Genomic DNA, 16,511 nt, shown 5'->3' on the forward strand with positions numbered 1-16,511 from the left:
CAACTCAAACATTAAAATACTATAAAATTTACAATTACATCTGTACAGACTCTATAGGTAAAGATAGTATTAATAGCTATTTTTAGCTAGGTATAAAGGTAACCAAGAAAGTTCGGTCGCTTTTTCACCCTCCACCTTCGAACATCGATATGTCACCTAAGACGTACCTGGAAGATCAAAAATAGTCCCCATCAGCATCGACGACCTTCTGCCAATGTTCTGGAAGGTCATGGGTTCCATCGCGGTAGAACTTGGTGGGCCGTGAAGCGAAGAAGATATCAAGTGCATTTTGCACTTCTACTAGGGATTTGAACTGGCGTCCTCTAAGGTGACTGTCCAAAGAATTGAACAGGTAATAATCGGACGGTGCAATGACCGGGGAGTATGGCGGATGCAATAGTGTTTCCCATCTAAGGTATAAAATGGTGTCCCGGGTCATCCTAGCCACATGGGGCTTAGCGTTGTCCTGTAACAGATGGACTCCTTTGGGATTCAGAAGTGCTGGCTCCACGGTTTTGGATTTTTCAACTGCTGGCAGTATACAGTTGTATTAATGCTCTGACCAGCTGGTAGCAGTTCCCGATGCACGATGCTGCGAGCAGCTCACCAAACACACAGGAGGACCTTCTTCTGGTGCAGGGCTGGTTTCGGCTGTTTTGGAACCGGTTCATGGGATGCTGACCAATGACGTCGGCACCGTGGAACTTCGTACATGACCCACTTCTCATTACATGTCAACACCCTGTCCAGAAATTGCTCCTTCCTCAGATAAGATAGCAAAGAGACACAGGTATCCGCTCGCGTTGCCTTCTGGCCCGGAGTCAAATCATCTGGGAACAATCGACCTAACTTGTAGTGCTTCCCAAGTTGATGGAAGTGCTGCTGAATGGTTTCTCCACTCACACTGAATTGTAGTCCCAGTTCCTCACATATCTGGCCACTGTTCTCCTCAATAGCTGCCTGAAGATATTCATTTTGTACATATGTTGGTCTTCCGGTGCGGGTGCGTCTTCGAGTGTTTCGCCATCGTCCTTAAACTTGTTAAACCACCTCTGCACAGTCCGTGTAGTCACGACACCCTCACCAAAGACCTGGCATATCCTTCGTCCCGCTGCTGCGGCGTATGACTCCAGTTTGAACTCGTACAGCATGCACGCCCTTATGACGCTCTGTGGAGGACCCATATTCACTCTGTCCTTACGTAAGTTCACGATGTAACTGAACTGCCACAACCAGGTATTATGCTGTATATACCCACACCAACAACTGGCCTTCGCCTTATCTCCATTCGCATTCAACTCTCGGTGTGAGGGCCAATGGAACACAGACCACTACAAAAAGCGACAGAATTTTCTTGGTTACCTTTATATCTAGCACAATCAGAGAGGTAGGTATGCGTAAATGTTTCCAGGTAAGTATATAGCACAATTTTATAGGTATAAAGGAACAGGTAAGTAACAAATAAATAAAACATAGGTATTATTAATAGGAAACAAAAAGGTAGGTACATTTTAGTTTTATGAAATGTCTGCAATAATACAACTTAAAAATATGATCAGTTTTCTAAAGTTAGTTTTAGTTGCTACGAACAGAGATTATAGGATTCGCAATCTTCATACGTGGTAAGATAATACTTAACTTCATCGAATATTATCGAATAAAAACTCCCAGATAAATATTCCAGTAGTCAGTTATTTACGTGTAAGGCAAAATATAACATATAACACTAGCATATTTTGGAAGTCGTCAAATCTTGTATATAAAATTGAAAGTTAGTTTGTCCGTTATTCAAGCATACTGTTGGCTTGGGAGCTTCTAGATAAGTGTATCGAAGATATGGAAGTCTGGAAAAGCCTCTAGGCCATTTAGATTTTTTTTTATATGTATCCTAAGGAAAGATGTTCAGTTCGAAGTGTGGGGTTGAAAATTTATGCCAAGAATAGAATATTTCATTAGTTCCTTATGTTAGGAAAATGACACTCGGTATATAAGCTCATTTTTAAAAACAAGTGTGTATACAGTATGCAAATGATTCACAATCTGGGCAAAAAATTCTGTGGGGGTTAAACACTCATTGCATACCTAGGGAATGGGAAGGAGTGAGATGTAAAAATAATCAGAAAAGACAAATATTAATTTCGAATCCATAAGTTTCGGGGTTTCATCGTCAGTGCTCTTAAATTCTCGTTGGAGCGCTTGGAATCCTCGCATCTACTTCACGACATTGCAATATTTGGCTTAAGCTTAAGTAACCGTCACTACTTGCTACAATTAACTAGCACAGTGAAACCTCTGAATAACGGACACCAATGGGACATGAATTTTTGTCCGTTACTGAGAGGTGTCCGTTACAGAGAGGTTACTGCAATTGCATGCAGTAATATACAGTAAATACACTATGTATGAGCGTAAATACGAAAAATTCAATATGAAAATACTCTATTTAGATCGTATTTGAATAACTGGATGAAGAATAAATTCATTGGTGTTAAATAATATTATTACTGGGGTATGTATTAATATATTCGTATACTGCAACTGGCTAAACTCTTTTGTTTACTAAAAAAGCCATGCTTTTTCCTCTACAAGGGTAATACAACTCATTAGCAAGTGTCCTCTGAGAATCCTCACTACGGCTGCAGAAGAAACGTGTATGTGTATGTGTCTGTGCGTAGGAAAAGGGACTAAATTTGTTAGGGAAGAGACTAAATTTATTATATTTCGTATAGAATTCTTGACCATACGACTGACCCTGCATTAGTGTTGTTGCTTATTGAAGATTTTCTATAATTTCTACCAGAAAGCAGTTTATTGCGGGCAGAAAAGAAAGAAGAATTTCAAGTTCAACTTGAAGCTGTTCTGTTTGATGGTTCACCAGGTTTAGACTTATGATAGATACACTTGTGGGGAAAAGACTTTTCTGTCTGCTGTAATATATCGCAGAACCGAGAATAATTCCTGTCCGTTATGAAGAGGTTATTGAAACGTTTGGTAGGAAAAGGGCTGTCCGCGTCCGTGTCTGAGAGTGTCCGTAAAAGGGAGGGTTTTGTCCCGTAAGAGAACGTATATTTTTGCCCGGACAAAAAAAATTGTCCGTATTATAGAGGTGTTCGTTAAAGGAGGTTTCACTGTATAACCTTCCCTTATCATCTACCGGACTTGTGGCTATCTGATTCACGCTTATCATGTGGCAACAGTATTGTCACTATTCTTTATGCAGTCTATGTGTATTCCTATTTAGATTTTTTTAGCACTTAGCCAGTACCGCCAGAACGATTAATAAACAACCAGTTGCAAGACAGTCTTAGCCGTCCATGATTTTTTTTGATTTAGTTCTTTTTATCAATAGATTAAATCGTTTGAAAGCTGAAGGAACGATCTTTCGAATGGTATATCATACACGTGTGTTGTGGAAGTAGTTTGCTAAAGAGTTAATTAAAGCAACCTCTCGTTACAGAAATTATACTATTGTTTTATACTTATGGTATATTTCCACTAATCGGCAAGTTTGTATCTCTCGTAATTTCTAAATGATTACATTGTTATTATTGTTTTAGATAAGACATTGCAAATATTAATATTTTTTATATTATTTTTCAGATAATCCAAACAAACCGGAATTCGTATTAGAGCCAGCAATACCAATAGTATGTGTTGAATATAACCCTAAGGATAGTAATGTACTGGCGAGTGGTCAATACGATGGGGTATTGGCTGTATTTGATTTAAGAAAAGGCTCTAAGCCAGTTGATTTGAGTCCTATAGAAACAAGTCACAGGGATCCAGTCTACAAAGTGATATGGATTCAATCGAAAACAGGATCTGAGTTCTTTTCTGCAAGCACAGATGGACAAGTTAGTACTATTTATGAGTGTGATAGTTAAAATATAGGCTTCTCAGTATTCTCAGTATGTAGCCTCTCTACCTAAGGATATTAAGTACAGGATTACATAAAAAGTTATCCGAATGACAGTGAGGGCCAGGCACGAACCAAGAAATTTTTGCTGGGAGGAGATCAAAGTTAGAGGTTGGGGGTCCAAGCATAGTTTATTAGGAAAGTGTACACATATATGTTGAGTTAGGAAGTTTGAATGGGGTTCTGAACCCAGTGGACTATTACGTGGGTTCGTCCCTGTGAGGATCCTGTTATTCTTGTGGTTGCAGTAGCAGTTGCTAGACCGGAAGGCCTTTTCACTTAAGGTTGATTTTGGTAGGACTTGGAATAGAAAGAAAAAGCATATATATATATATATATATATATATATATATATATATATATATATATATATATATATATATATATGGTGTTTCAAAAGTTTTCCGACATAGGGTAATTGTTATTATCAGAGTTACAACAAAATGTAAAAGGGAAACTGTCTCCAAATATTATGTTTTCAAACTGAAGTGAATGAATTTTTTAAAATTGGAAGAGCCATTTAGGCTGTACACTTTATGTGCCCAATGTCAAATGAAGCTGCAACATTGCCATTTACCTGGACCTACAACATAAGTTTACGAAGTGACTGTCTTTTACACTAACGCGTCGATCACGAACCCCCATTTCAAACATGCCCCCATTCACTTCATGTTGTGGATGCAGGTAAATGGCAACGTTGCATTTTCATTTAACATTGGACGCAAAAAGAGTGTAGAGCCCAGACGGCTCATCCAATTTAAAAAACTCCTTCACTTCAGCAGTAGCGCAGCGTTATCCCACAAGTAGGATAGGCCCAATAAACTAATATTTCCATTTAACTCCGCTACAAATATTTTCTTGTGGAGTTAATATTTTCTTGTCTGGGATCTGCATGGGGGAGATGAGGGGAATTTCCTCCTCAGGTGCTGTTTTCATTTCCTGCACATTTGAAAATAGAGGGAGAGAAAAAGGAAGTACATTCTTACTGTTAGCTATCAAATTTCTTGGATAAGCGTTTGTTACTTGCATCTCCCACTTTAAAGAAGTATGCATCACGTGATAATGACTTAACTAGAAATGTTAATGCTTAGAAGGAACTTCACTTGAACCAACGCAAGGTATTTAATACTGTATTCTATGCAATGACATATTTAAGGGGCTTAAGCACTCACCGAAATTTTATCTCAATTTTTTATTGTCTTATAATATTGCAGAATTTTCACATTTCCAGAAATAAAGTTAGCAAAGCCCCTCCCGAAACAAGCAAAGTCCCCCGAAACAAAATCGTAAATACACCACTGATTCTATGAAATTGAAAACTCAACTAAAATTACACACAAATATTCTTATTTTATACTATACGGTAGCGTTTGGTAAATTTATACATAGCCTACGATTAATGTATTAGACTTACATTTTACAAACTATTATGGACCAGGCCCCATGTAGGAAAAAAATAAACAGCTGGTCTGAATAACTCCTGAGAGTATATACCTAAATTAAACAAGTTATCACTAAGTTATCACCTGATTCTACACAAACTTTTTACTCTATGTTAAGGAAATCATTTAATAACGTATTAGCATTGAAAGATGTCTTCAACGCTAAAACAAAACTCCTAGAGGCGAGCCTTCGCAACTTCTCAACAATGCGTGCAATCCCCAGCGATAATAGCTTCGCTCCCTGAGCAGCTTAGCCCGTAAGCCTGTCTAGTGAGCTGGTGAGGCTCAGAGAGAAGGGTCTCCAAATGTTTCCAACCTAGTATTTTTTTTACCAAAAAAATCGAAATGTTGAAGTATTGACTTTATTTTATGAGAAATCGAAGACAAAGAAAATATATGGTAGAAAACAAGGTAGATTCGGTCTCAGAGCTACATAGTACGCTTCGCCACTGCACTTCAGATTGAAATCATATTTGGAGACGGTTTCCCCTCTTACATTTTTTTGTAACTCTGATAATAACAGAGTTACCCTATGTCAGGGAACTTGTGAGATACCCTGTATATATATATATATATATATATATATATATATATATATATATATATATATAGAGAGAGAGAGAGAGAGAGAGAGAAAGCATAATTAGTATTTGATTTCGTTTAATTCACTTATTGACTACGCCCGAAATTTTGTGATAAAGATAATAATAAAATTATAGTCATATTATTAAATTATGAAGTGCAAGACGAATCGAACCAGTACTTACGTAAATAAAAGTATTTGCAAATATGCGCTCGTCCAATATACATTTGTGATATTTTGATTTTGGAAATGAAGTGTATACAACTTTAAATAGTAAAAATATTAAAATAAAAATATATTAGTAAAATTATTGATTAATTAATTGGAGTTAAACATGCTTCTCCAGTCAAGATTATACAGAGAAGACTTACTTTAAAGTGCAATCCAAAAAGTATTCGACTGTTAATCCAGTAGCTGTATTGGAAAATGTGCTCAAGCTACGCAGGCAGGGGGTCCTTTGTTTAATCAATGGATATAGAGTATTTGTAACAGATGGTCTTATGGAGCTGTCACGTAATTTAATCATTCTGTCAATTAAAGAAAGAAGAAAGTGTCAGTTTAATGTGACATATGGATGTTTGAAAATAGTCTAACCGTAGGAGGCGAGAAAAACATGTGAAATAACTTTTAGAAACATTGGAAACACAATAGAAAAGATTAAAATTTGAAATTGACAAGCTTTTTGTAACACTGTTATAATTTGAACCTTGTGTCATTAAAAGAAAGAATATACTGTCACTTAAACGTGACATATAGATGTGTGAAAATAGTCTAACCGTAGGAGGTGAGACAGACATGTCAAATAATTTAGTTTTATGTATTTAGAAAACGTGGGAAAATCTGGATAAAGAACAATTGTTAAAAGCACAGCTATATGTTAGGTATAGGTAAGAATGGCGGGGGAGGGAGAGAATTTTTTGATGGAGAAGAGTAAAGAAAGAAACATAGACACCTGCTTGTATGTGTGTGGCCCAGGTTTTTGGAGGGGCGAAGTGTAATCTCCTGTGGAGTAAAAGATTTTGTTTAATTGGGATTGTGACTTGCACCCTACGGAGAGATAGCAGTTATTATACTGAAGGACAGAGAATTGAAGAATGAGATAGTTACGTGTCACTTTGTGAGAGTTATTACATTGCCACATACTGAGGGACAGCACATACGATTGCATGGGAACTGTAGTGTCCTTTTGAGCAAAGGGTTGGTTTTAAATTGGCGTGGGACTTGTTAGGGAATAGTTAAGAACTTTAACACGTAAAGGGACATGTAGAAAATTACTACAATAGAAAGCGATACTTTTTTTGTGCAGATGAGAAAATGTGATGTTGCTTGCGACCCACCTGTATGTGTAACTCTTTTTAGAAAAGAAAGAAATGAAATAGTTGAAAAAAAGATCTTTTGAGTTGTTAGGATGTAGAAAGTTATTTGAGAAAATGTATGTGACATTTATTGTTGACGGTGGAAACAGCCTGTATGTGTAACTCTTTTTAGAAAAAAAAAGATTTTTCTGACTTGTTAGACAGAAAAATGTTTTCTACCCTAATAGAATGGAAAAAGAAAGAAAAAGCCCTTTTTCTGGAAAAGATTCTTGTTAACTTTAAAGAATAGCTTTTGTACTTGTTTTTGTGAAAAAACGGAAGGGTGTGTGTGAACGCTCGAACCACCCAGGTTAACGAATATATATATATATAAGGAAGTTGAAATGAGAGCAAATTATATAGTGTGCTTTTGGCGTTGTGGAAACTTGCCTTGTGTATTTTTTCTGTGAGTGTGTTGTTTGAAGAATAATTTTGGAATTAGTGGAAGTAAAGGTAAGTTAAAATTTACCATTTATATAAATAAATATGATAAAAAAATATTGAACTTGGATTTTAAATGTATTTACATGAATTAAAATGACTTGTGTTTGCTTTTATTTATTGGACAAATGTCAGATATAACCGTTGTTATGATTGAAAAAGACATTGAGATTTGTTTGTGAAGATTGAAATACGCAAAGCAGAAATGCTGTGTATTTTGTGGATATTTCAAACGCCAAGAAGCGCATAGGGGACAGACTGGTTACCTACCTAGCAATAGAACTATGAACGGGAACGCGTAAGAAAGCGAGAGAGGGAGGAAAAAAAAGAAAAAAATTTGTGTGCTGATTAGACTAGGAGCGGGGCGGAGGTGTGGCGGGGGGATTTTGTGTTTGCAGTTTCAAGGAAATAGCGATAGAGACGCGAGGGGAGTTTGTGTTTGTAGTTTGACGGAAAGAGTGCGTGCGAGAGAGAGAGAGAAAGAATGTGTGCAAGGATGCATAAATGCGTTGGGTGCGTGAGAGGAGAGGCGCGGGGGAGTTTGTGTTTGTAGTTTGACGGAAAGAGCACGTGCGAAAGGCGCGGGAAAAGAATGTATTTTTTTATTGGTGTGTGTGAGACACAGAGAGAGAGAGAGAGAGAGAAAGAATACGGGAAGCACACATACATGTGTTGGTGTGCGTGAGAGGTGAAGCGCTGGTATAGAAGGTTAACCTGAATGATGCTTCAGGCGATTTTTTTTTGCTAGTTGAATGGAATGCAATTTACGGTCTTTAAAAGGAACGGAAAAAGCTTGTTTTGAACACGAAAAGTGTAAGTTCGTCTAACCCATGAAAAAACGAATACCAATTGATTGAATTAAATGAACGAAAACGAATAATTTATCTGTTGAAAACAGTGGCGTATGCGCGCGTTTATTAAGAATAAATTGAGATTGTAAGTGAATATGTAAATGCTTTTGAGTGACTATTTTTTCTTTAGCTATTTAGCGTCAGTTTAAAGATATGTGTGCCATTTGAAACAACACAAATGGATTTATCAGATATACCTATGTAAAGCTAGATTATAGTGTATGGGAAAGCACTTGCAAAGTATAGAAATGTTAAAATGTTGATACTTACCTAAGATAAAATGTCTTCTTTGATGTTTGAAGCACATACGGGAACTTTATAGGAACAACTAAAATATGGCGGGGGAAAAAAAGACGGGAAGCGACAAAATATTTTTGTCGGTAAACGTATGAGGCAATGCCGGTTGTACAAATAAGACTAACCCGATACGGTTTGATGTTAACTGCACAAAAGCCTGTTTACTACTGTCATGTGTTGGTATATAGGTGGCGCTGATGTAAAAAGACTAAGATTTTTCCGTATAATAACTTTAAATGATCATATTTCGTAAACGATTGATCGTACGATAAAATGGACAACAGAAATCGATTTGTCAGGTCAAAATCTATATAGAAAGACACCTTACATGATAAATTTGAACAATTTTTTGGGGGGCTAACAGTGGCGGCTGGCTATGTAGGGCTGTAACATTACATTTTTGGCTTTTTACGGCAAACTATTGGTCGTAGAAACAAAAGAAAGGTATTTTCTTAATCGTTAGGTCCTAACAAACACTACGATATAAGTTAGGACAATGTAACTTTAAAATAATTTTAAATGATCATAAATCGTAAACGGTTGATCGTAGGTGACAATGGACAACAGAAATCGATTTGTCAGGTCAAAATCTATATAGAAAGACACCCTACATGATAAACTTGAACAATTTTTGTTTTTTTCGATTTTATACGAGGGTTGTTCAAAAACTACATTTTACATTTTTGGCTTTTTACGGCAAACTATTGGTCGTAGAAACAAAAGAAAGGTATTTTCTTTATCGTTAGGACCTAACGAACACTACGATACAAGTTAGAACAATGTAACTTTAAAATAAATTTAAATGGTCATAAATCGTAAACGGTTGATCGTAGGTGAAAATGGACAACAGAAATCGATTTGTCAGGTCAAAATCTATATAGAAAGACACCCTACATGATAAACTTGAACAATTTTTGTTTTTTTCGATTTTATACGAGGGTTGTTCAAAAACTACATTTTACATTTTTGGCTTTTTACGGCAAACTATTGGTCGTAGAAAGTAAAGAAAGGTATTTTCTTCATCGTTAGGACCTAACGAACACTACTATATAGGTTAGAACATTGTAACTTGAAAATAAAAATTTAATGAATTTGCATAAACAATATGGCGTCTATTTTTTTGAAACTTTGGAAATATGCTTATTAAAAGATATATTTTTATATAAATAGGTAAAACGAATAATATTACTAAAATAAATAGCATTTTCGCGCGTTTTTTACCGCGATCGGTGCGCGCCGCGCGGTATTTGCGCCCGGAAAAAGGTTTTCGCGACGCGGGACGCGTAAAATATTGCCGCCCGGAAACTGCGCGGGGTATTGCCGGTTATAAAAACAAACAACACTCGGTAACTTGCTATGGTACATGTAGACACACGCACAGTCTTATACACACTAATGTCAATGTTATGGTACAAGTGGCGTTATTTGAAGAAACAAACATGGCGGTTGGATTTTAATGTGTTTTCTTTGCATTAATGATATGTATAACTAAAAATATTTACAATTAATCTAGTATACGTTATTTTTAAAATATTGTATTATCTTATTATAAAACAGTAATAATTGGAAATTTAAACAAGTTAATACGAAGTTTTACGAAGTTTTCCGAAGTTTCCCGAACATTGCCGAACATAAACATAAGAGTTTATCTACAATTTCTGTACATGTTGGTACATGTATTACACGAATAGTTGCAAACTTTTTCCCACGTTTTCCGAACATAAACATAAAAATGTATTATCATTTGCCGTCAAAAATAATTATAATATTAACATGGAGTATAACACTATTACATGTATAGGCTACAACACAGTTTGTAATCTCGTACCCAAACGCATTTCGTTTTGTAATCTCGTACTCAAACGCATTTCGTTTTGTAGTCTCGTACGCAGGTGCTTTAACATATTTTAAATTAGTAACAGTGATATTACACAATATGATGTAATTTGTAAATGCACTATTAAAGTTTGTAACACTTGAAACAATTTTAGGTGCTTATGTTTTTAATAGAACACTCATAGAGTGTGATCGTATTTAAATTGCTGTGCAAACTCATTATTTATTTATTTTCTCATATATTTTATTCTATTGTTTCCTTTGGAAACTCGTTCTTAAAAATGTGAGCATACCATAGATGATTACTGTTCCCTTATGTTATTGGGTTTAAAAAATCCTTTGTTAGTAATGCTAGAAATTTCTTTTGTTTGCTTTACTGCAGGTGTTTAAACTGGTTTAAACTAGTTTTATTGTTTTTTTGTTAGGCATTGTGTATATATACCCCGTTGCTAAGGAAATATTATCATATGATTGTTGGTAACCGTACCTTTAACACGATATTTAGTTAGTTAGTGATTAAATTTATACAAACATATATTAAAAGAAATACTAAAATATTATATTTACAAAAGAGTATTAATATTAACTGTATTGTTACAGTTGTTGAAATTCAAAACAACATAAGAAGAAAAAAACAAAAGAAGGAAGAAATCCTGATTTTTATCAAGTTTAGAATACATAGCAGATTTACTTAGAAGATCATCGTAAGTATATTTATATATTATACATATTTGAATGATAATGTTTTTATACTTTGATTAAATATATTTATATAAAGCATTATTTTTAAAATTGTAAACTGATAAATATTTACAATAATACCCCATTTTTTAAAACAAACGAAATTTGTTTATCATTGCACAAAACGTGTTTTTAATAGGTTCACACTTTATTTTAAGAACAAAGTTCTTGCAGAATTTTAAAAATGTTTACACACCATTTTAACAACGAACTTTTTGTTGAATTTTAAAATTATCACACTCCATTTTAAAAATGAAGTTCTTGCTGAACTGAATAAATAAATAAATAAAATTAACAGAAAAATAAGTAGAGCTTCTTAGAAGCAAACTAAATAATATTGTTAACTGATTAACACTATATTTTTATATATTGTTGTATTTATTTTAATGTAAACTAATTTTTGTTTTTATATTTTACAGATAAAATTTCTTGGCACATCATTGGTAAACGAGTTCAATGAAATCGATGAAATTTACCTGGCTGCTGTTATAGAAGGCTTGCACACTAAGGAGCGCGTGTTGGAGACTTGGTGCCGTATTATGGATAAGCAACGCCAAGGATTTCGTGGCAGTGAAAGGTATGATACCTTGTTATCAGCTCTTTTTAATTTTTACCATGATAATCAAGCACTTATATTGCAATATACAATGTCTAGTGCTGACAATGTTGACTTATTTGTACACGGATTTTTCCGTGAGCAAGTCATGTACCAGTGGGCACATGATAAATTCGTTCATTTTAATTATTTTAATTGTGCACAAGGTGATAGGATAAATGCAGCAGAGGTAGCCGAATTTTGTAATTATGGATCGCGTTTTACTTTGGTTCATAATAATGTGTTGCCATCTGTTGAAAATTCCGTAACCTCGGTCCACCAAGAAAGTCAACCCTTGGAAAACATACTTCAAGAAGATTTTAATTTAATTGATGAAATTATTAATGAACAAATAGAAAATGAAGCAGCAGATGGTACACAAACAAATCAAAATTCCGCAGATTTAGTAAATTCCGATGAGTTTGGAACATCTGATTATGTGGAGGCTTTATTAAACGAGTTATGTGAAAATGGACAAAATCCTGTGGATGTTGTAAATAATGAAGTACAGGTATCAAGTGTACAATGTTCACGGGATACTCGTGGTTACGGAATGGGTTCTCCACAGCCAAGTACCTCCGGCTACGTTCCTCCAAGTGAACGTAGCGGACATACAGATGTTCAAAATACAGGGGAAGGTAATTTCGAAGTAGTACATGAAAGCAGAAAAAGTTTCACTAAGTTTAACTTGGTAGGACATGAAATTGCGGTAAGGCCAATGAGAAATGAAGAAATTAGAAATCCTGCGGCCTATATTGAAAACCTCATGAACTTCGCATTGGATAATGTACTAAACAATGCGAGACCTAATGATTTTGTTGGAATGTACATTGATTCCTCCAATAGTAAGGATAAGAAAGCAGTGTATGTTCCATGGAGACGCCGCAAAGATATTTCTGCTAAGTCCGTTTTAGCTTCTATTACTAGAGTGTTAAATAGTAATGAAGACTTCCTTTTAGGTAATCATGTCCTCTTTCGATTTCATATAGTAAATTCTATGTTTGGCGCTGGAAGGACACGAGATAATAATTCCACACTAAACAAATATTTACCGTTAAATGAATTTTTAGTACAACATTTGGTTGAGCTCCCGGGAACCGATAATGATAAACTTTGTTTACCTAAAAGTATTGCTTGGGGTATAGCAAAGCATACCGAAACACGTCGAAATTTGAGTAATTTAACAGATCCAACTAGAGATACATTAAAAGGTAGAGCTATTAAGCTTTGTACTGAGGCAGGTGTTAGCGTTAAAGGAAAAGATGGTTGCGATTTTAATGACGTTGAATTATTTGAAAAACATTTAAGTCCAAATTATCAAATTATTATTTATGAAAAAGTGCCCGAAAGCAAACGTGAATTTAGAGTACGTTATCCGGAAACAGAAAAACAAAGACCGGAGTTGCAAGATGCAAAACCGATTTATATTTATTACGATCAAAGGGGACGTATTGGGCATTTCCGTCCTATTCGTACAATAACGTCATTTTTAAGAAAAGTATTGCTTGCATTGTTTAAAAGGATTTAATGGTTTCACTCGTTATCATAAGTGTGAGTTAATGTGTTCATCTTGCGAACATATGCACAAAGTAGATATTACAATGTATAAAATGAAATGCAATGCATGCAATAGATATTTTACTAGGGGTGAATGTTTTGACAATCACTTAAAAGGTAATAAAATTGGCAAGAATGGGTGTGAATATGTGAAAGTTTGCATCAACTGTAATGCACTCTATGATTTAAGAAGACGTAAATTTGATCATACATGTGGTGAATACTTTTGCAGTACGTGTTATGAACATGTACAGGAAGGTCACTCATGTTATGTGAAGAAAGTAAAACCTACTCATATCAAGAGGTTTCTATATATTGTCTTTGACGTAGAAACTATGCTCAAACCGGAAAATGAGCGTGGGGAGCGGGAACACGTTGTTTGCTTGGTGTGCGTTAGACATGTATGTCATAAATGTATGAACAAAGGCATTGATGAAGCCTGCAGTACATGTGGTGATGGAAACGGTAACCGTTCGTTTTCTTTTAAAACCATTGATGAATTTATTACACATATTTTATTAGATAGACCCCTACTTAGTAAAGTATGTGTCATAAGTCATAATGGTAGCCGATTTGATAACATTTTCTGTTTGAGATCTCTCATTGACTCCCAGCATATTATTCCAAAAACTTTAATTCAGGGTCAAAAGATTTTTAGTATTTCTATTCATAATAAAATCATTTTTAGAGATAGTTATTTGTTTGTTGGTGAAAAATTATCAAAATTACCTAAAACGTTAGGCCTTTCTGCAAATTTACGAAAGGGAGATTTCCCATACTTGTTTAATACAGTAGAGAACCAAAATTATGTAGGACCATATCCGGGAATAGAGTACTATGATCCTGAATCGCGATCTGCTGAAGAAAGAAAGCGGTTGGAGGGATGGCACCAAGAACGGGTGCAATTGGGAGAGCAATTTAATTTGCAAAAGGAAATGCTGGAGTATTGTGAAAATGATGGGAGAATTCTCACAGAAGCTGTTATTAAATTTAGTAATATCATAGAAGAGAAAACGGGTGAATTACAATGTTTTCTAGTATCGTCTACGATTGCAAGTTTAGCCATGCAAACATATCGTACATCATATCTTCCAGAAGAAAGTATTTCTGTTATACCACCTTTGGGGTACCATTATAAAACAAAAACCAGTGAAAAAGCAATAAAATGGCTAAAGTATATGGAACACCAATTGGGTATAGAAATCCAGCATGCTGGACGAAACGGAGAACAATCTTTTGGAAGGTATAATGTTGACGGATACAATGCAGAGCTTAATGCTGTGTTCGAATTTATGGGATGTTACTGGCATGCCTGTAAAACGTGTTTTCCAAATAACCGTAATGCCATAATAGATAATGCACATGGTCCGTACAACACATTTGAAAAAAGGTATGAACATACGGAAATCCGGCGAAAATATTTCACAGAAATTCTAAAAATGAATTTGTATGAAATATGGGAGTGCTCTTGGGATAATAAAGTACGCACAGATGTAGATTTACAAAAGTTCCTTAAAGAACAATGTGATACTACTGCAGACTTTCTTATTCCTAAGAGTTGCTACAACGGAGGCCGTACTGAAGTATTTCGTTCATATGTGAATTGTGCGGACTATGAATCCATTCTTTATTATGATATTACATCGTTATACCCCTACGTAATGGCAAGGAAACCTCTTCCGGTGGGGGCACCTAAGGTGCATAAGGGGCCGGTTTTCCCAGATGTGGGAAAAATTCATGGGATTGTAAAATGTACTGTATTGGCTCCTAAACAACTCTTTTTTCCCATCTTACCGTATGTAGCACAAAGCCGATTAATATTTGGACTTTGTAGGCTATGTATGGAAGGAGAAACTATTGATAATTGCACACATAGTGATACTGAACATGCATTAACTGGAACTTTTTGTACACCAGAGCTTCACCGTGCTCTTGAAAACGGATATAAAATCGTCAAAATTTATGAAATATGGGAATTTGAACTCATGGGTTCTGAAGATCGGAATTCACCTAGTTTATTCCGGGACTATGTGAATACGTTTCTTCAGATGAAGCAGGAAGCTTCAGGCTATCGTGCTTGGTGTAAAACTGAAGAAGACAAAGATAAATATATTGACGATTACTATGCTCACGAAGGCATAAAATTAAATAAAGATAATATTAGGACGAACCCTGGACTTAGACAATGCGCAAAGTTGTACCTCAATTCCTTATACGGAAAATGGGGACAGCGTACAGATATGACACAGTGTGTAATTATTGATAGTGGGGCAGAATTCCATAGATACCTTGCTACACCGAGATATGAGGTTCATAGTGTTATTCCAGTTGGTGATGAACATCTTATTCTAACATATAAAGACTTGGAAACTGAAAATGTACCTCTGCAATTTTCCAATGTCATCCTTGCTGGTTTTATTACTTCATGGGCCAGGTTACAATTATATGATTTACTTGTGACTGTAGGACCTGAAGACGTAATTTGTTGTGACACAGACAGTATTATGTTTACGTGTAAAAAAGATAGGGAACCTCCGTTGAATCTTGGAAGCTATTTGGGTGATCTCACTAATGAAATTGAAGAAGGGTGGGAGTTTGTAACGTTTATAGGCTTAGGGCCAAAAAATTATAGTATGCGGCTTAAAAATGCCGCAGGGGAATTTCGAAATATTTTCAAAATTCGGGGAATTACACTAAATGATAGGACCTCTCAAAGAATAAACTTTGAGAGTTTCTATGGATTAGTGTCAGGAAATATTAATTGTACAATTATAGAAAATCCAAATAGCATTGTGCGGAAACAGGGCTTCACTATCTTTTCACGTAAAGAGACAAAAACACACCAAGAGGTAAACAAAAAACGTAAACGTATTGACGATATACAAAGTGACGAACCA

At 35.3% G+C, this 16,511-nt stretch overlaps 1 protein-coding gene across 1 annotated transcript in view; it reads left to right on the plus strand.

Annotated features, from left to right (window-relative positions):
• Positions 1 to 16,511, plus strand: part of Dnai2 (dynein, axonemal, intermediate chain 2) — a 96,497-nt gene that overhangs the window by 18,014 nt on the left and 61,972 nt on the right. The window contains exon 5 of the mRNA XM_081750729.1: positions 3,601 to 3,854. Within this exon, the coding sequence (XP_081606855.1) occupies positions 3,601 to 3,854 (254 nt within the window). The remainder of the gene's footprint in view (positions 1 to 3,600; positions 3,855 to 16,511) is intronic.

Source organism: Thermobia domestica, chromosome 3 (genome assembly GCF_964235325.1).
Source record: "Thermobia domestica chromosome 3, izTheDome1.hap1.1, whole genome shotgun sequence".
Classification (NCBI taxonomy): domain Eukaryota; kingdom Metazoa; phylum Arthropoda; class Insecta; order Zygentoma; family Lepismatidae; genus Thermobia; species Thermobia domestica.